At 35.4% G+C, this 21,433-nt stretch overlaps 1 protein-coding gene across 1 annotated transcript in view; it reads left to right on the top strand.

Annotated features, from left to right (window-relative positions):
* LOC148164638 (lipoxygenase homology domain-containing protein 1-like) overlaps positions 1-21,433 on the top strand; it is a 263,084-nt gene that overhangs the window by 190,193 nt on the left and 51,458 nt on the right. Inside the window, exon 18 of the mRNA XM_088022889.1 lies at positions 4,032-4,195. Within this exon, the coding sequence (XP_087879015.1) occupies positions 4,032-4,195 (164 nt within the window). The remainder of the gene's footprint in view (positions 1-4,031; positions 4,196-21,433) is intronic.

Genomic DNA, 21,433 nt, shown 5'->3' with positions numbered 1-21,433 from the left:
ATTTTTAGCTCTGATAAAAATAAACTGTTTTGCAGGATAGTGGAACTTTTAATTTAAATATAGACTCAGAGTGTACCTCTATGATATTTTCTACAAATGTTTCTATTTCGTATTTTAGATAGTGAAATATTCTTAGAGAAGTTAAATGATCATATTTTAAAAGTACACTATAGGGAATACTGGAATAGTTAATTTTTTCATAGTGCTAGTAAAGAAAATCATGCTGAGAATAATGGCAATTTAAAAAATCACCACAGAAGATATTTCATTGGTTATTCCACCTTTAAATCTCATGTTGTGGTGACATGGTAATTTCAAAAGGAAAGAACATAAGAATATTATATAAATCAATGGCTCATTGCTATTTGTCTCTGTTGTAGTAAACAAGATATGCAAGCCAACATGCAAACTCATTTGTGTCTCTCTCCCCATGATAGCATGGTACAAAAAGCCCAGTGCAGGCCCAGATGGCAGGGGAAGGAGATAAAGGTGAGATAGGAAAGAAAATCTAAAAACAGGAAAAGAGATACTTTAACTTGTTGAATTATGCATCAAAACACAGGTGGAAGGCTTTATCAGAATTAATATCATGGTAGGATTCTCAATGGAATTATAGTTTGAAATTTTCATGTTTTCTAATTTTCCCACTGAAAAATGAACTGATATTCCTCAAAGTAAACTTGCTACAAGGTGAAAATAGCAGAGGGCAGCCCTGTGAGTTGTACCTCTCTGGCATTTTGGTACTAAGGTTTAATAAAAGTTCCATCTTTGTAACAAATGTAACATTATGCGAAATCTACCTGATGCAAGTTTTGTCAAACTGATTAGAGAGGTTCCTATGATCTTTGTGGATGGACTGCGGACTGGGGAGAGTGGTGTAATGTACTAAAAAGAAAGTTAACCTCTGAGTGGAGGACTTACTGAGAACTCAGATATTTAGAATAGTGGTGGGTCTTCAATCCCTTTTGAAAATGTAATAAATACTCCCAAGGCAGTATGTATTTATGGAGGCTTTGAAAATAATAACAGACATCTTTAAATTGCCCTTGCAATCCAGGGATCAATTGTAATGAGTAGAGAGTTCTAGCAGACAGGACTCTATCGTTTGTTACTCTTGACTATGTGGTGTGGACTCAAGTTGAGAGGGTTTCACTGCTTTGGGGTTGATGGTGCCATTTTCCAAAGTGCACAAAATGATTAAATAAATGCTATCTCTATTTGTTTTCCCAAATAAACCAATCACAGATCAAGTTGTAGATCTTCTGAAAAGATATTTTCTGTCATGCCCTGCTTGTCTCAACCTTCCTTGCTTCCAGCATCGCTGTGGCAGGAAGCTCAATGATCCATTCTGCTTACACTACACATAGTCTTTCTCTGTTTCAAATACCGTTTTTCTTCATCTTCCCCCTCCCAAACCTTCTTAATTCGGCTAGGCCCAGCATACGATATTTTCCTCTTTACTTGTTGGTTCATTCCAACCCTTAGGGGACTCCAGCAATTTTTTAAAAATAAATTTTTAGCTCTTTTTGCTTTGTCTTTAGGTTTTCCACATCCTTACCATGATTCTGCGAGGATCACCAAACTATTACCAGCCCCAGCTTGACAAGACTATTCTCTAGTACAGTCGATCCTATTTACAATTGCACCCAAAACATAAGATACCTAGGAATAAATCTAACCAAAGAGGCAAAGGATCTGTACTCAGAAAACTATAAAATACTCATGAAAGAAATTGAGGAAGACAAAGAAATGGAAAAACGTTCCATGCTCATGGATTGGAAGAACAAACACTGTGAAGATGTCAGTGCTACCTAGAGCAATCTGCACATTCAATGCAATCCCCATCAAAATACCATCCACCTTTTTCAAAGAAATGGAACAAATAATCCTAAAATTTGTATGGAACCAGAAGAGACCCCGAATAGCCAGAGGAATTTGAAAAAGAAAAGCAAAGCTGGCAGCATCACAATTCCAGACTTCCAGCTCTATTACAAAGCTGTCATCATCAAGACAGTACGGTACTGGCACAAAAACAGACACATAGATCAATGGAACAGAATCGAGAGCCCAGAAATGGACCCTCAACTCTAGGGTCAACTCATCTTTGACAAAGCAGGAAAGAATGTCCAATGGCAAAAAGTCTCTTCAACAAATGGTGTTGGGAAAATTAGACAGCCACATGCAGAAGAATGAAACTGGACCCTTTCCTTACACCACACACAAAAATAGACTCCAAATGGTTGAAAGACCTAAATGTGAGACAGGAGTCCATCAAAATCCTAAAGGAGAACACAGGCAGCAACCTCTTCCACCTCAGCCGCAGCAACTTCTTCCTAGAAACATCGCCAAAGGCAAGGGAAGCCAGGGCAAAAATGAACTATTGAGATTTCGTCAAGTTAAAAAGCTTTTGCACAGCAAAAGAAACAGTCCACAAAACCAAAAGACAACCGACAGAATGGGAGAAAATATTTGCAAATGACCTATCAGATAAAGGGCTAGTATCCAAAATCTATAAAGAACTTATCAAACTCAACACCCAAAGAACAAATAATCCAATCAAGAAATGGGCAGAAGACATGAACAGACATTTTCCAAAGAAGACATCCAAATGGCCAACAGACACATGAAAAAGTGCTCAACATCGCTCGGCATCAGGGAAATCCAAATCAAAACCTCAATGAGATACCACCTCACACCCGTCAGAATGGCTAAAATGAACAAGTCAGGAAACGACAGATGTTGGCGGGGATGTGGAGAAAGGGGAACCCTCCTACACTGTTGGTGGGAATGCAAGCTGGTGCAACCACTCTGGAAAACAGTATGGAGGTTCCTCAAACAGTTGAAAATAGAGCTACCATACGACCCAGCAATTGCACTACTGGGTATTTACCCCAAAGTTACAAATGTAGGGATCCGAAGGGGTACGTGCACCCCGATGTTTATAGCAGCAATGTCCACAATAGCCAAACTATGGAAAGAGCCAAGATGTCTGTCGACAGATGAATGGATAAAGAAGATGTGGTATATATACACAATGGAATATTATGCTGCCATCAAAAGGAATGAGATCTTGCCATTTGCAACGCGACGTGGATGGAACTGGAGGGTGTTACGCTGAGTGAAATAAGTCAATCAGAGAAAGACATGTATCATATGACCTCACTGATATGAGGAATTCTTAATCTCAGGAAACAAACTGAGGGTTGCTGGAGTGGTGGGGGGTGGGAGGGATGGGGTGGCTGGGTGATGGACATTGGGGAGGGTATGTGCTATGGTGAGTGCTATGAATTGTGCAAGACTGATGAATCACGGATCTGTACTTCTGAAACAAATAATGCAATATATGTTAAGAAAAAAAAAGAAGAAGAAGATAGCAGGAGGGGAAGAATGAAGGGGAGTAAGTCGGAGGGAGAGATGAACCATTAGAGACGATGGACTCTGAAAAACAAACTGAGGTTTCTAGAGGGGAGGGGGTTGGGAGGATGGGTTAGCCTGGTGATGGGTATTAAAGAGGGCACATTCTGCGTGGAGCCCAGGGTGTTATATGCAAAGAATGAATCATGGAACACTACATCAAAAACTAATGATGTAATGTATGGTGATTAACATAACAATAAAAAATTATTAAAAAAATACTATTCTCTAGTACAGATAATGCCTTAATGTCAGGTTATCAATATGTCTGTCGTTAGATCCGACCCAAAGATTCGACAGTGATGACCAAATAAACTCCTAAATCTTCTAGCCAAATATCTAGTACTAAGTGCTTCCAATTCCCCAATTTCCCCAAAATATCCACTATCCTAAAAAGCTTACTGCTTATTTGATTTGTAATTAAAATGATCTATTATTTCCAAGACTTTTCATCATGCTAGCTTCCAAAAGGGAGTCCACGATTAGCAGTTATTTTAATACTTGATTTCACAGATTATTCATTTCATAACTAAGTGGATTAGGTAGAATCCCTCATTTCCTAATATTAATATGGTTTTCTTCCACATTTTAATATTAATTTCCTTTTTCCTTTGCAGAAGGAGATTGGAAGGTGACTGTTGTCACTGGGGATCTTGAAAATGCTGGCACCACAGCGACAGTATCCCTTTATGTCTATGGAGAAGAAACATGTTCAGGTCCTATTATTTTGGGATCTGGGAAATATCAGCTGTTTAACCCTAATAGTGCAGATATATTCAAGGTAAAATTGATATGCTATAACTTGCTTGCTAAGATATGTTATGATTTACATTCTCTAAGATGGAATAGAGAATCTTTGTTTTGATGTTGTATTTGCATTACCTTTTCTTGGTAGACATGAAATCTTTTATCCTAAGGGGTAATAGGAGTAAAAAGGTAAACAGGAGTTATAACAGGAATAAAAGATTTTTTGTTTTTTCCCCCATTTTTTTATATAAAGGTAACAAAGTATATGAACTTTAGAAAATTTTAAAAATGAGATTGGAAAACTTTACTCCTAATCCTTCCATCAAGACAAATATTTCCACTGTTGAATATCTTTTCTAGTCCCTGTCCACATCCATGGAGTATGATGCTATGATAGAAAGGTGGTGCAGCCTAATGGCTAAGACATGGTCTGAGGAGGCAGATGGCCAAGATTCAAACGTTGCCTTTACCGCTTACTAGCATGGTGACCTTGACAACTGCTCTATAACGCTTACCTTAAGGGGTTAACATGAGGCTTAAATGAATTAATGTATGTAAAGTGTTTGGTGTAGTGCCTGAAAAACTCCACAGGTGTTTGCTCTTACGATTGTAGTACATAAACAATTCTGTAGCCCCTTATTTATGCAAGGAACTACATAGTGCTCCAAACTATAATCTTTATTGATTATCGAATATATGAAATAAACCATATGCCACAGTTGTTGCTACTGTTGGACATTTAAATGACTTCTACGTTTTTAATATTATAAATAATGCCATAATGAATGTATTTTTGATCTTAGTTTCTTCTTTTTTTTTTCTAAACAAAGCTATTTTCTTATGACAAATTCTGAGAGATAGGATCACTTTTGATCCATTCTGAAAAGGTGCTTTGTAAAAGTGTCTAATTTATAGCACAGTGCCTAGCAAGACATAGTAAGCAATTGGTAAATTTTAGTTGTTATTAAATCATTACTACACACCCCAAATCATGATATCTATTTCTACCATACATAGTGTTTAATCCTTTTAATTAAAATTTCTCAGTACCTCTTTTCAAGTTACAGTATGTGACTGTGGATCTATGGAATTATCTTCACTTCTTCCCTTTTTGTTAAAAGAGCTTTGTTGAGATATAATTAACATACCTTACCATCCATCCATTTAATGTGTAGAATTTATGATTTTAGAATATTCATAAAGTTGTGCAACTATCACCACACTCTAATTTTAGAACATTTCATCACCCCAAAAAGAAAGCCCAGACCCATTAGCAGCAACTCTCCAACCTCGTATTCTCTAGTCTTAGGAAACCAGTTATCTATCCATTATTATCCAGTATTATCCATTATCTATCCAGAATTCCATTGTATGAATATATCACACTTTAATTATCTATTCATCAGCTAATAGACACTTAGATTGTTTCTACTTTTAGCTATTAATATGGATAATTATTATGAATAATGCTGCTATGAACATCCATGTACAGGTTTTTCTGTGGATATATGTTGTACAATTGACTGTTGAACAACACTGGTTTGAACTGTGCAGGTCCACTTATATGTGGATTTTTTACAGTAACTTATATGTGTATTTTCTCTTCCTTACAATTTTCTTAATAACATTTTCTTTTCTCTACTTTATTGTAAGAATACAGTATATAATACATATACAAAATACATTACTCGACTATTTATGTTATCAGTTAAGGCTTCTGGTCAATGGTAGGCTATTAGTAGTTAAGTTTTTGAGGGAGTCACAAGTTACATGCAAATTTTCCACTGTGTGGGAGGTTGGCACCCATAACCCCAGCATTGTTCAAGGGTCAACTGTAATTTCTCTAGGATAGGTACCTAGGAATAGAATTACTATATCATGTGGTAACTCAATGTTTAACATTTTAAGAAAGTGATAAACTTTTCCAGAGTGGTTGAACCAATCACCAGCAATATATGAGGGTTCATGTTTTTCTACCTTCCAAGAGAAATTTGTTGTTTATATTTTGATTCTAGCTATCCTAGTGGATGTGAAATGATGTCTCATTGTAGTTTTGATATATACCTCCCTAATGACTAATTATGTTGAATATCTTTTCATGTGCTTGTTAGACATTTCTGCATCTTCTTTGGAGAAATGTCCATTCAAATCCTTTGCTCATTTTAATCAGATTATTTATCTTTTTACTAATGAGTTTAAAAGTTCTTTATATATTCTGGATATGAGGCTCATATTACATATATGACTTATAAATATGTTCTCCCATTTTGTGGGCTCTCTTTTAACTTTCTTGGTGGTATGGTCTTGAATTACTTCTGGTGTTCTTTTAATTCAGCCTGACAGATTCTTTTTAGTATTTCTTGTAGGGTAGTTCTGCTAATAATGCTAATAATGCATTCTCTCAGTTTTTCTTTTCCTGGGAATGTCTTAATTTGCATATAGAATTCCTTGTTGACAATTTTTTCTTTCAGCTCTTTATAAATGTCATCTTACTGCTTTCTGGCCTTCCTGATTTCTGATGAGAAGTCAGCTGTTAATTTTATTGTATGTATTTATTTGCTGTTTTCAAGATTCTTTCCTTGTTTTGGTTTTCAGGAGTTTGACTATTTTATATCAGGATGTAGACTACCTTCCTGTTGTTTTTCACAGCTACCATGGTTGAAATTTTGCTGGTTTTTAAGGATGTTATAGAACTGGGGAGAGAAAAATGGAAGTAGATCAAATTACAATATGCAAACCCTTCTGTTCTTACCAAGGTTCATAGTTTTCATTTGAATGAATACTTTTCAGATTGTTGAAAGTCTTCGATTAATTTCCAGAGTTCTTGAAAATTTTATTTTAATAATTTTTGCCACTGCTTCTATGGAGAGCCTACCTAATGCATCATTCCAGAAGTCCTGCACTATCCGTTTTTATCTTTGTCATATTTTTGTTCTATTTTATTGAAATTTCTATTCCTCTATGAAATCTTCTGTTTGTGGCTGTGATTTTTATCATCTACTGTAGAGAAGTAGGATCTAGCCCAATGTAAATGTGACTTTGAGCCTATAATATGTCATGTGACTAAATCCATGAAACTTAAGAACCATCAGCCAAGTGGTATTAGGACATTGACTATCTCATTATTGTCAGGACAATAAAATCTTTCTTTTGTGTAACTGGTCCATGTTGTATGTGGCAATGTGGGGCAGCTGTAATGTTTTCTTGATGCAATCATAGGTCTTGAAGGAGAACTTGATGGTAGGTGGTATAGAGAATAGAGGATTCCAGCATCAAGAAGGGGCTTGCAAAGTGATGTCAGACTTTGTAGTAATTGTGGTAGCTACCCTCCAGAGACTATGGAGTCAGCCCTGTAGGAGCAACTGGAATGTCATGGAGAACCAAGCTGATGGAAATGATTCATCCCCCCAAAATGACCAAAACAAAGATAAGAGCAGAGTCTGTTATAGCAGGAAGTTTGAAGACTGTAGGCAGAGAAGAATTCCTAGACCACAGGGGCTGGACCTCATTTAGTTGCTAACTCTTGAATCTTATCCATCGACTAACATAGACTAGACACTCATGAATATTCGTTGAAAGCATGAAAATTTAATAAAAATGACTTTGCTGAAATTCGTTTAATATTTGCTGCTTTCTCTTGGGGCATTGATTGTTGATTTTCCCTTGTGATCATTTGTACCTTGGAGGTATCATAAAGGCATCCCATGTATCTTATATCGTTATTATTTACTTGTAAACCTGCCTGGAGATTTAGCTGAGCTTTTTATTGCTTGCAAATTGAAACACTAAATAGTACTCTCTGTTGCTTGGGTAAGGTTGGTAGCTAAGCCCTTCCCTCCTAGAAAGTGGTTTCCTGCTTCTTAGTTTACTATTGCATGAAGTCAATTCATTTTGTAGATGAATAGGTTTAATATTTATTATGAGCTCATAGGGCACTTGCACAACCATTTGAAAGTCCCTTGTGTTCCTAGAATAGAAAGCATAATCCATTTTTGCTTTTTTAAGAATAATTTATATCAGTAGGAATTAGAAGACCTATATTTGAGTTCCAATTCTGACCTTTACTGTCTAAGGAAATATGGATAAATCACTTAGCATTTCTAAGCTTGAATTTCCTCCTTTGTAAAATGGGTACAATAATACCTTATAATGTTATTGTACAGACTGAAAGAGTTAAAAATTAAAATGCTTTATAGAAACACTTGTCTTTATACTCCAGAGGCAGACTCTTATGTTCCTGCCCACAAACTGAGGTTGTTTTCCTGATGGGGTAGGATTTAAGAAAATTTTTCAGATGAATGAGGGCAGGAAGGCAGCTTGGCAGATGGTTGGTAGGTGGCTACTGCTGGCATGGGAGGGTCTGCGTAGAAACATGTCTGGAGGCTGGAGTAGGAGGAAGAAGGAGAGGGAGCCAAGACTGGGTTGGCTGGGCTAGAGTAAGGCAGTGAGTATGTAAGGAATAACAGGAACGTTTATCTTGGGCCTTTTCAGTGTTGAAAGATTAGGTATTTATGTGGAGCTACAAATTATTAGCCGTTAGCTAGATGGATGCCAGCATGTCATTTTGATTTTGATACAACTTTGTATTTCTTTCCTTTGTATTTTTCTATTCCTTTATCCCATTCCTCCTCTCCAGCCTTCCCCCACCCCTTGCTCTCCCACTCTCTCCCTGTTTGTTTGTTTGTTTCGGTGGACTTGAAACTTAGAGTTTGGTAATATTTCACATTGCCTCCATTTGGCAGTTTAGGAATTACAACCTTAAGCAGTGCCCTGCTGACATAATTCGCTTTCCTGTGGACAACAGGTCCTAAAAACAATTTAACTTGATCTTTTTCCTCAAATAGTTGAAGAATTTTATAATGACATCTACATTTGGAGCACCAAATTTTCACATATGAATTCTTATCCAAAAAAGCCAGTAGAGTTGCTTAAATATAGAATAAAATACAGAAACCAAAACCCCAATACAGAATAAACTACAGAAAGCAGATAATTTTTCAGAAGGAGTGAATTTTCTTAGAAAGGCTAAGTATTAAAACAAAATGATTATTGGTTTCAAATAGCAATCGTTACTTATTTATTGGAGGATTACCAAAAGAATGTGGCATGGCTCGCTCCTTAGAAGCCAAAAACCTTTGTGGGCAGAAAAGTAAAAGGACATTTGCTGATGTCTACTCTGAGCTAGATGTTAGATATTTAGCTGAAACATGAGAGAAATATCCCTTTCTCTGACCCCGCTCTCTTGACCGGGTGAAATTTTCTTTTTTGTAAAGACCAACACGTCTGTAGTCTTGACCACAACCTCTTCCATTTTCCAAGATTGTGTTCGATCAACCATCCTTATTCTTCCTTGCATCTCCAGGATGACTCTAGTTAATCCTCGCCTTCAGTCTATCAAATATGCTTATGCCCTTCCTATTCTAAAAATAACCTTTAATCTGCTCTATTGCTGACCTTTCTTCTTCTCCTTTGCAGATCTTTTTTTTACTGCCAAGTTTTATTTTATTTTTCTAATTTTGTTATGTTAATCACCATACATTACATCATTAGTTTTTGATGTAGTGTTCCATGATTCATTGTTGGTGTATAACACCTAGTGCTCCATTTAATACGTGCCCTCTTTAATACCCATCACCGGGCTTACCCATCCCCCCCACTCCCTCCCCTCTAGAACGCTCAGTTTGTTTCTCAGAGTCCATAGTCTCTCATGGTTCATCCCCCTTCAATTCCCCCCCCTTCATTTTTCCCTTCCTGCTATCATCTTCTTCTTCTTCTTCTTCTTCTTCTTCTTCTTCTTCTTCTTCTTCTTCTTCTTCTTAACATATAATGTATTATTTGTTTCAGAGGTACAGGGCTGCAGATCTTTTTAAAATACTAATTTATCCTTGTTGCTTCACTTTTTCCCCTCCCATTCTCTCCTAAATCTCTTGTGGTTTGGAATTTTCACCCATCACTCTATTTAAGCCATGTTTTCTAGGATCAGCAGCAAAATCCTAATTATCCCCCCAGTTGTTATGCTGGGTTTCTGGTCAAGGAATTATTGGGCAGGTGGGTGGGTAAAGTCATGATAGGTATGGGTGTTGGGATCAGATCTCCTACATTCAAAGTCTAGCTCTTTGACCAGCTTATTTGTGGGAAGTTATTTAAAATTTTATGCTCTGTAAAGTGGGCAAAAATAATGGCACCTATCTTAAAGAGTTGTGAGGATTACAAGGGGTACATAAAATCAATGTAAACTGTTCAGCGTAGAGGAAGACACATAGAAAAAAACTCAGAAATTTTGAAATATTTTTATTGTATTTAGAAAGAAATGGACCAAAGAGTTTCAAGAAAGAATAGGTGACTGTTATAAGTGTGTCCCCCTCAAAGATACTGAAATCCTAAGTTCTGGTACCTGTGAATATGACCTTATTTGGAAATAGGCTATTTGTGATGTAATTAAGGTCTAAATTAACATGAGGTCAAGGGTTCAGCTTTGATGCAATATGACTGGTGTCTTAATAAGAGAGAAGCAGAGATGGAAAACACCATATGGTGACAGAGGCAAAGAGTGAAGTGATGGAGCTGTAAGCCAGAGGATGCCAAGGGTCAGTGACCACTACCAGAATGTAGAGAGGCAAAGAATATTCTACTTAGAGTCTCAGAGGGAGCATGGCCTTACTAACACCTTGATTTCAGACTCAAGCCTCCATAATGGTGAGATAATACATTTCTGTTGCTTTAAGCCACCCAGTTTGTGGTACTTTGCTACAGAAGCCCTAGAAAACTAAAGCAGTGATGAACAGTCAGATGCTTCACAGGAATGGAGGATGAAAATGGAAAGAAGATCATGAATTTACCAACAAGGAGGATATTAGTATCTTTAAAGAGAGCTGTTTTACTGATCTTACTGAAAAAGATTACAGGGAATTAAGAGTCTATCATGGTGTGAAGACAAATGGGAGTTCTAGAAATGGAGCACTTATCCCTTAAGTTTATTAGATGAAGAGAGAAATAAGTTGTTTGATAGAGGATGCAACAGGATAAAGAATAGGACTCTTCAAAAACAGAATTGTCCATTTTTGAGTGGGAAGAGGAAGACAATGGAGGGCCCTTTTTGTATATGACCACTGAAGAAAAACGGTGTAAGCTTTGTAGTCAGATCCCTTAAAAGACAAGGGAATCTATTGATTTATCTACTAGCAAGAACACATTTGGAAGAATAGGTTTTATAAAGAAGGAGGACACCACTTCACAGTCTTTGAGACTAGAAACTAGGATAAGAAATAAATATAATACCAAATATTAAGATAGAAATAGAGTGTAATCAGTTTAGCTCTGGCACTTGTTTTGCAAATGTGAATTTGTTCCAACATGATCGATATATTAAGGAAAAATTTGAGTATGATCAGAATTTCATATTTGCTTGCTATGTGCATTTCATCCACAAGAAACACCAGGTGAATGCAGTAAACTCTACCCAGCCCAACCAGGTCACATAGGACTATAAAAACCACACCTACACACCTCAAACATCTACCAGCTATCTCTGTTCAGTGTATGTGTGTGTAAATAAGTAAGTCACATCTGTCCACATCTGGTGTTAAAAATTTCCTTCCAATTTCCAATAACCCTTCTACTACTTGACAAAAACTCACAAGCTGCAATTCTTTCCACATCTCTTCCACAAGTAAACTTGGTATTCAGTGCTACATTTATTGTAGTATTTATGAATTTCTTAACCATCAACATGTGTAAAACTTGCTACCATTTTTGTTAGGTTTCTATCTTTTTTTTTATACCACTGATAAAGTTTTTGACTGTTGTTTCCTAATTTCCTTCTTTCCCACAAATCTTGTGGCTTTTATTATACAATTTTGTGTTGTGGTGATTTTTTTTTTTTAAAGAAACTGAAGTCGGGGCGCCTGGGTGGCTCAGTCGTTAAAGCGTCTGCCTTCGGCTCAGGTCATGATCCCAGGGTCCTGGGATCGAGCCCTGCGTCGGGCTCCCTGCTCGGTGGAAAGCCTTCTTCTCCCTCTTCCACTCCCCCTGCTTGTGTTCCCTCTCTCGCTGTGTCTCTCTTTGTCAAATAAATAAAATCTTAAAAAAAAAAGAAACTTAAGTCATTGCATTTCCTTAATATTATTAGGTCTATTATCCATTTGTTCCCTCCAATTTTTTAAAAAGATTATTTTTTTAAAATACAAGCATAATTAATATACAATGTCATATTAGTTTCAGGTGTACAATATAATGATTCAACAATTCTATATTTTACTCAGTGCTCATCATGATAAGTTTACTCTTAATCCCCATCACCTATTTCATCCATCCCCACCCACCTCTTCACTGGCAACCACCAGTTTGTTCTCCATACTTAAGAGTCTGTTTTTTTTGTTTGTCTCTTTTTCCTTTGTTCATTTTTTTTGTTTGTTTCTTAAGCTCTACATATGAGTGAAATTATATGGTATTTGTTTTTCTCTGATTGATTTATTTCACTTAGTACTATACCTTCTAGATCCATCCACTTTGTCGGAAATGGCAAGATGTCATTTTTTTAAATATTATGTGTGTTGCCTTTTTTTTTAAGATTTATTTATTTACTTGAGATCTAGAGAGAGAGAGAGAGAGAGCGAGAGCACTAGAGGGGGGAGGGTCAGAGGGAGAAGCAGTCTTCCCGCCAAGCAGGGAGCCCGATGTGGGACTTGATCCTGGGAGTCCAGGATCATGACCTGAGCCGAAGGCAGTCGTTCAACCGACTGAGTCATCCAGGCGCCCTTGATGTCATTCTTTTTTATGGTTGAACAATATTCCATTGTTGTGTTTCCTGGAATTTTATTATTGAAATATTCACAAATTATATCATGCAGATTAGGCCAGTTAGTAAATTGAGTTTATAGCTCAAGTGATTTTCAGGCATAAGACAGCAGAGGAAAAAGATCATCATGTTCACATGATTTATTTTGAGGGCATTAAATTTCTTACTGAATATTGAGTTATATGAAATTGAAGTGATTTGTTTTTAGAATATTTTAATTATCAAAATTTATACAGGAAACATTCTTCATCTTTTTGGTTGTCATTTAAAGGAATCAAAGTAAATTATAAAGTTGTTCTTATCCTGGTTTCACAATATCACATAAACTTGGATATCTATATTGGTTTCTATTTTTATCCTCATGTTCTTTAAAAATATACAGTCTTAGCTTATATAGTATTTTGTGTATCTCTTTTTCTATAGACTTATAGTAGCAAAAGTTATTAATATCTTCCATATCATTATATTATTCAGCATTTTTGGGCTTGGTTTTCCCTACATTAGCAAAATCTATAAGTAATAAGATTATGAAAATAAAAACCTGCACATTTGAGATTATGCTAATTGATTTGAAAAGTTTTTTTTTTTATGATGGGATTTAAGAAGACCTTGGTGATGTTATTTGCTACTGTTATATAAAAATAAAATGATAGAAAACTATGAAGTAATTAATTTTAATGCCATATAAATGTGGAAATAACTTTTAATTTTAATTAAAAAAGAAATAAATCTCAATTATCCAAATATATTCATTTAAAAGCATTTAAGACCAAATGCCAAAATGTCAAAATGCTTAGTTTTTCTTTAAAATTTATAGATATTTATAACTTATCTACATATTTATAATTAAAGTGGGTTTCTTATAAATGGTTTATATAGCCATCTTGCCTTTTTTACTTTCACTGGTAATCTGTCATTTATGTTTAGACCATTCATATTTAAAGTGATTATATGATTGGAATAAAATATACCATCTTGCTAGTTTTCTATTTCTTCCACTTCTTTCTTTTTCTTTCTTTCTTTCTTTCTTTCTTTCTTTCTTTCTTTCTTTCTTTCTTTCTTTCTTTCTTTCTTTCTTTCTTTCTTTCTTTCTTTCTTTCTTTCTTTCTTTCTTTTTCTTTCTTCTTTCTTTTTCTTTCTTTCTTTCTTTTCCTTCCTTCCTTCCTTCCTTTTTCTGCCTTCTCTGGATTTAATTGAACTTTTATAATTAATCAATTTTAACTCCTCTATTGATATCATTTACATTCTTTTTTTCAACTTAGTGGTTGTCCCATGGTTTACAAATATCCATTTTAAAATAATCTGAGCCTCCCTTCAAATAATATTATACCACTTCATGTGGGGTGTAAGGATCTTAGAATAGTTCTAATTTCTACCTCCCATTTCTTGTACCATTGCTATCATACATTTTACTTTTACATATGTATAAATATACAACATATAATTACTGCTTTGCTTTAAATGTAAGTAGTAAGTTATTTTTATAGAGAAATAAAAATGAAAAAAAGAACATTTTACTTTAATTCTTTTTCTGACATACTTCATTTCTTTGTGTAGATCAAAGCTTCTGGCCTATTCATAATCTGAACTCCCATACAGCCTGCTGAGTAGTCTGTTAGCAATGAATTCCCTCAGTTTTTGTTCCTCTGAGAAAATCTTTGTTTTTTCTTTGTTTTAAAATGGTATTTTCACGGGGTATAGAATTCTTTATTACCAGGGTTTTTTCTTTTAGTGCTGGAAGATGTCCCTCACTGTTTTCTTGCTTGCATATATTAGGACAAGAAGTCTGCTATGATTCTCATCCTTTCTGCTCTTCATGTGTCTTTTTTCTTTGACTGACTTCAAGATTTTGTCTGTCTTTGGTTTGATTTACAGCACTTTGAATATTATGTGCCTATGAGTGGTGATGGTGGTAGCGGTGGTGTGTGTGTGTTAGTGTTTATCCTGCTTCGTGAGTTTTTCGGATCTGTGATTTGGTTTCTGCATCTAACTTTGAAAAATTTTGACTATTATCTTTTTTTTTGTTTTTACATTTTTTTATTATGTTATGTTAATCGCCATACATTACATCATTAGTTTTTGTTGTAGTGTTCCATGATTCATTGTTTGTGTATAACACCCAGTGCTCCATGCAGTACATGCCTTCTTTAATACCCATCACCAGGCTAACCCATCCTCCCACCCCCCTTTCTTTAGAACTCTCAGTTTGTTTCTCAGAGTCCACAGTCTCTCCCATGAGGGGAGGGGGGTTGGGAGATGGGTTAGCCCGGTGATGGGTATTAAAGAGGGCACGTACTGCATGGAGTACTGGGTGTTATATGCAAACAATGAATCATGGAACACTACATCAAAAACTAATGATATAATGTATGGTGATTAATATTTATCAGGCCCTGTTCTTTTTCTTCTCTTTCTGGGATTCCAGTTGTGTATCTATAAGAGTAGTTGTTTGATATTGTCCATAGCTGTTTTTTTTTTTTTATCTTTGTGTCTATATTACCCTATCTAAAAATTCATTGGTTCTTTCCTAGGCTATGTTGAATCTACTGATGAACTGGCCAAAAATTTTTTTTCATGTCTGTTACTATGTTTTTGATTTCTAGAATTTGCTTTAGGTCTTTCTTATAGTTTCTAATTGTTCTATCTAATCTTGTATATTGTCTGCATCTTCCATTAGAGACTTAACATATTTATCATAATTACATTAAATTCCTTGTCTGATAGTTTCAATATCTGTGTCATATCTGAGTCTGGTTTTGATTATTGCTTGGTCTTTTCAGACTGTGGTTTTCCTGTCTTTTTCCATGTCTTGTCATTTTTTTGTTGGAAACTACATATATTGTATAGAATAGAAGACACTAGAGTCATTATTGTTCATGCTTGCAGATAAGCATACCTTCCTGTGCTCAGCACTCAGTGTAAGAATTCGTGCTAATGTAATCAGTAGTTGGACTGAGATTAAAGACTGCTGTTGTTATGGTTATACTTAGTGTATCATAGTCTTCAGATTCCTTTAAGAACATCTGTGTTTAAGACATACCCTAATTTGTCAGAGACGTTTTCCCAATGTTGGTTTCCCATTTGACTTGCATACTGCTACTTAGATTTGGTCCTTCTGATCTGCCTGTTGCCACTCTCCCAGCTGCATTCCACTGTTATTTTTACTGAACATTTGTTAATGTGGTGATGAGAGGGTGGGAAAGAGGTATGTATGTTCTCTGATATTCTGATTAAGCCTCAGTCTTGGCTGGGCATTATGAACATGGGTCTGGAGTTATGACCTTCACAAGTGTTCCCTGACCTTCTCCAGATATAGTGGGCCTAGCACATATTCCTCCTCTTCCTCCAGTGCCAGAGATTTGTTTTCTTCATGTTTCTCTGCCCAAGCTGCAGTGAGTTTCCACCAGTGTCCTGAGGTGACTGTTTTTATTTCTCTTCCTTCTGCAGATTAAATTTTCTGTTCCAAAGGAGAGATAGGAAAAGTAGGTCTGGGCAGAATTTCAGCAGTGACTGCTATTTCTCCTTCTAGTCAGACCAGGAGGGAATCTTTCTTAATGTTCTCCCTAATCTTCCCTGCAAATGCCTGGTGGGGTTTCTAGAGGAACAGTCTGTAAGTAGGTGCAAACTTTTGTGATAGTCCACACCTAGCCTTTGGCAATTTGTTGAAAATTTCTAGGTGAATTTCTGTACTGACTTATAGGAGATCTGTTAGCATCTGCCCCAGAAAAGCAAATATTTGGGTCCTGTGTCTACCTGCAAAAACCTGTCTCTCAATTTTGGGTCAGTTTTTTACCCTAGAACCTAGTTTTCAAAAAAGTCATTAATTTACAGCTTACCCAGGTTTTTCTTTGTTGTAAAGGTGAGAGTGATACCATCCTTTCCAACTCTGTACATCTCTAAGCTCAAACTAGGAGTGTGTGTTTGTGTGAGTGTGTGTGTGTGTGTGTGTGTGTGTGCGTGTGTGCGTGTGTGTGTAGGTAGATAGATTTATTTCCTTTTGTAAGATTGTTTTCGGAATTGTCATAAATAAAGAGCTAAAGATTCTATATAAAAATTTAAAATGTATAAAGGCTCAATAACCAGTTGGTCATTACTGGTTACTCAGAAACATTCTACATGCTCCATCTTCTCCGAGAAGAGAATAAATGTCTTAGACTGTAGCAAAAGAAATTAAAGTAATATTCAAGAAAAAACTTCTAAATAATAAAGGTAGAATAGCCTTGGAATAATATTTATTATATTTTCTTCTTCTGTGACAATATTAAACAACAGCTGGAGCATTTTTAGTATGTTCTGATTTAAAGATTTTATTTATTTATTTGAGAGAGAGAGAGTGCACCCATGAGCAAGGGGAGGAGCATGGGGAGAGGGACAAGCAGACTCTGTGCTGAGCATGGAGCCAGATGTGGGGCTCAGTTTCATGACCCTAGATCATGACCTGACCCTAAATCAAGAGTCAGACACTTGACTAAATGAACCACCCAGGTGCCCCTGAGTATGTCCTGATTTAGATGAAACCAACCCATCAGTAAGAGAATTTAATTTTTGAATTATAAATAGACTGCTTAATCATGATATTCAATAGACAGTATTAGACATTAAAAATATAGGCTTTTTAATGAGAAAAAAATGAGAAATACCTTCAAATATCTATTTGGAGTCAGGATACTAGAAAGTTCTTAGGAAGGATCTAAACAAAATGTGTCATCCAGTTCCTCAAAAAGCATTTTAGAAAGACCAAATTGTTTCTTCCTCAGAAGATTGGGTCTTCAAAGGATATTATTCATTTCAGTGTAGTTCAGCAAGTGTTTATAGAGCACACACAGTATTTTCAACACTGTGCTAAGATCTCTGATAGGTTTAGAACTATAAAACAAGGAACAATCACATTGAAGAGAAGGACATGTGCACATGAAACAGGTAAGATGCCAGACATTTTATGACTTAGTGTCCCATTAAGCAGTATAGATAAAAATGTTTTAGGCACTCAGAGAAGGATCTGCAGTTCTCTCTCAGGACTTGCTAAAGCAAAATCTTTTATAGCTGTTGACTAGTGGACCTTTCAACTGGAATCAGGCTGTGCTGGAAGTGTCATCCTATAACAACAGGGTAGCTTACTAAGCTTAAGGGAGACAAGAAATTTGCCTCTCTTTGGATTCCTAGCTCATTTTTTCTCTGTGCTTCTCAAATATAACATGAGCAACCCCAAACTCAGCAGCAATTATCCCTTTGCTGAATATTCCCTACATTTTCTTAAACTTAACCAGGCAACTAAAACTTCGAAGTATTATTTTAAAAAATCTCACTGAAAACTTTGGCTTATTTTTCAGTCTAGTCAGAATTCAGCTTTCAAATTAGTTTTCATAGCTACTTTGGGAATCAATGTGATATATGCACTGGGACTCTATATAAACATGTTCCTTATTGTCTCATGGAGAGGGTTGGAGAGAAACACATGGGTGGAATTTTGGACTATTGATAAGACAATTAGATATCATAGGTAAAAACAGAAAAATGAAATGATGAATATTACCCTGTAACACCAATGGTCATGAAGGGCCTCTTAGGGACCATGAAAATTATCCTGACCCTATAAAAGTTAGTGGATTTGATGTAACATAAGGACTCACCTAAGAAAACTAAAGGTTGAGAAAAATGGGTAATAAATAATGAAATTACACAGTATTATCCCCCAAATGCTGTTCAGAAAAGTCTGTCATTGAATAATTTTCTTAAAAGAATTGTTTATATATAAAGGAATGAGGTTTATTTCCATATACTATTATGAAATGTTTTCCAGGATATGTTATATAGTAAAAAAACAGGTATGCTACCATTTATTTAAGAAAAGGGATGTTATATGAATATATGGTGTTCTCAACCTTTCCTCTAGAGGTACAAAAATAAAATAAAACCAATGATAGATCAAGATGAAATGGGCCAATTCCATAAAAGACACAATCTACCAAAACTTATGCAAAAAGAAATAGGCCATCTGAATAAATTTTATCTATTAAAGAAATTTAATCAATTCATAACCTTCCAAAATAAAAAGCAACATGTCCAGATGAGTTCACTGGTGAATTCTACCTTTAAGGAAGAAATGATACCAATTCTTTACAATTTCTTTCCGAAAATAGAAGCAGAGGGAATACTTCCTAACTCATTTTATGAGGTCAGCATTACCATAGGACCAAAGCCAGACAAAGACATCACAAGAAAAGAAGACTACAGATCAATATCTCTTATGAACATAGATGCAAAGGTCCCCAACAAAATATTAACAAATTGAATCCAACAATCTGTAAAAAGATTTATATACCATGACCAAGTGGGATTTATTGGGGGTATTCAAAAATCAATTAATGTAATCCATTACATCAACAGAGTAAACAACAACAACAACATATGATCATATCAGTAGATGCAGAAAAAGGATTCAACCAAATTCAACACAGATTCACAATAAATACTCTCAGTAAACTAGGAATAGAGGAGAATTTACTCAGTTTGATAAAAATATCTACAAAAAAACTACAGCTGACACTATACTTAATGGTGAGAAACTTGAAACCTTCCCACTAAGATCAAGAATGAAGCAAGGATATCTCTTCTCACTACTGTTTTTCAATATCATGCTGGAAATCCAAGCTAATGCAAATAGACAAGGAAATGAAATAAAAGGTATATAGATTGGGAAGGAACAAATAAAACTATCTCTGTTCCTAGATAACACAATCATCTATGTAGAAAATCCAAAACAATCAGTAAAAGAAATCCTGGAACAAATAAGTGACTATAGCAATTTTTCAGGACATGAGGTTAAAGTACAAAAATTAATCTCTTTTCTACATATCAGCAGTGAACAAATGGGATTTGAAATTAAAAAGCACAGTATGATTTACATTAGCACCCCTCAAAAATGAAATACTTAGGTATAAATCTAACAAAATTTGTACCAGATTTATATGAGTAAAAGTACAAAACTCTAATGAATGAAATTAAAGAACTAAATCAATGGAGAGAGAGTCCATGTTCATGGATAGGAAGACTCAATATTGTCAAGATGTCACTGTACCTCTAAAACAAATAATACATTATATGTTAAAAAAAAAGAAGAAGAGAGCAGGAGGGGAAGAATGAAGGAGGGGATATCGGAGGGAGAGATGAACCATGAGAGACGATGGACTCTGAAAAACAAACTGAGGGTTCTAGAGGGGAGGGGGGTGGGAGGATGGGTTAGCCTAGTGATGGGTATTAAAGAGGGCATGTTCTGCATGGAGCACTGGGTGTTATACGCAAACAATGAATCATGGAACACTACATCAAAAACTAATGATGTAATGTATGGTGATTAACATAACATAATAAAAAAAAAGATGTCAGTTCTTCTTGACTTGAACTACAGATTCAGTGCAATCCCAATAAAATTCCCACAAGTTATTTTATGGATATTGATAAACTTAATCTAAAGTTTATATGGAGAGGTAAAAGACTCAGAATAGCCAAGACAGTATTGAAGGAGAAGAACAAAGTTGGAAGACTAACACTACTGACTTCAAGAATTACTGTAAAACTAAAGTAATTATGACAGTGTGGTATTAATGAAACAATAGACAAATACATCAGAACAGAGAGTCTAGAAATAGACCACCATAAATGTAGTCAACTCATCTTTGACAAAGGAGCAAATGAAGTAAAGATGATCTTTTCAATAAGTGGTGCTGTCACAACTGGACATTCATATGCAAAAAAATTGAGTATAGACATAGACCTTACACCCTTCACAAGAATTAACTCAATTTGAATCATAGTATATAAAACACAAAGCTATAAAACTCCTAGAAGTTAACACAGGAAAAAAAATCTAGATGACCTTGAGTTTGGCAATGACTTTTTAGATAGAAGACAAAGGCATGATTCATGAAAGAAATAATGGATAAGCTGGACTTAACTAAAATTGAAAATTTCAACTCTGCAAGAGACAATGTCAAGATAATGAGAAGAAAAGCCACATCCTTGGAGAAAATATTTGCAAAGACATATCTGATAAAGAACTGTTAACCAAAATATGTGAAGAATTCTTAAAACTTGACAATAAGAAAACAAACAACCTGATTAAAAATTGAGCCAAAGGACAGACACCTCAGCAAAGAAGATACACAGATGGCAAATAAGCATATGAAAAGATACTTCACATCATATGTCATCAGGTGCCACAGAAAGGATGAAAGTTGTCAATGATTTCTAGGCTGCTAGAGAATCCAGCCATTACATAAGACATCTGAAACTTTGTGAATGATGGTTCCTTATGAGCACCTCCTCAAGTGTTTCCCAGGAGCCTTCAGGATATATGTTGGGTGCTGAAAGACAAACGCTGATTCTTCTGAGTGGAGACTATTCTGCTCTTGTGCAGAATGTCTGTGTCTAATACAAAAATAGAAGAAGATAATGAATGTACAATTTTTGTTTTGT

The sequence above is a fragment of the Eumetopias jubatus genome, unplaced genomic scaffold, assembly GCF_037043125.1.
Source record: "Eumetopias jubatus isolate StellerSeaLion01/CBP00866 unplaced genomic scaffold, mEumJub1_p1.0 scaffold_4, whole genome shotgun sequence".
In the NCBI taxonomy this organism is placed as follows: Eukaryota; Metazoa; Chordata; class Mammalia; order Carnivora; family Otariidae; genus Eumetopias; species Eumetopias jubatus.
This window is presented reverse-complemented; position numbering and strand designations above follow the sequence as displayed.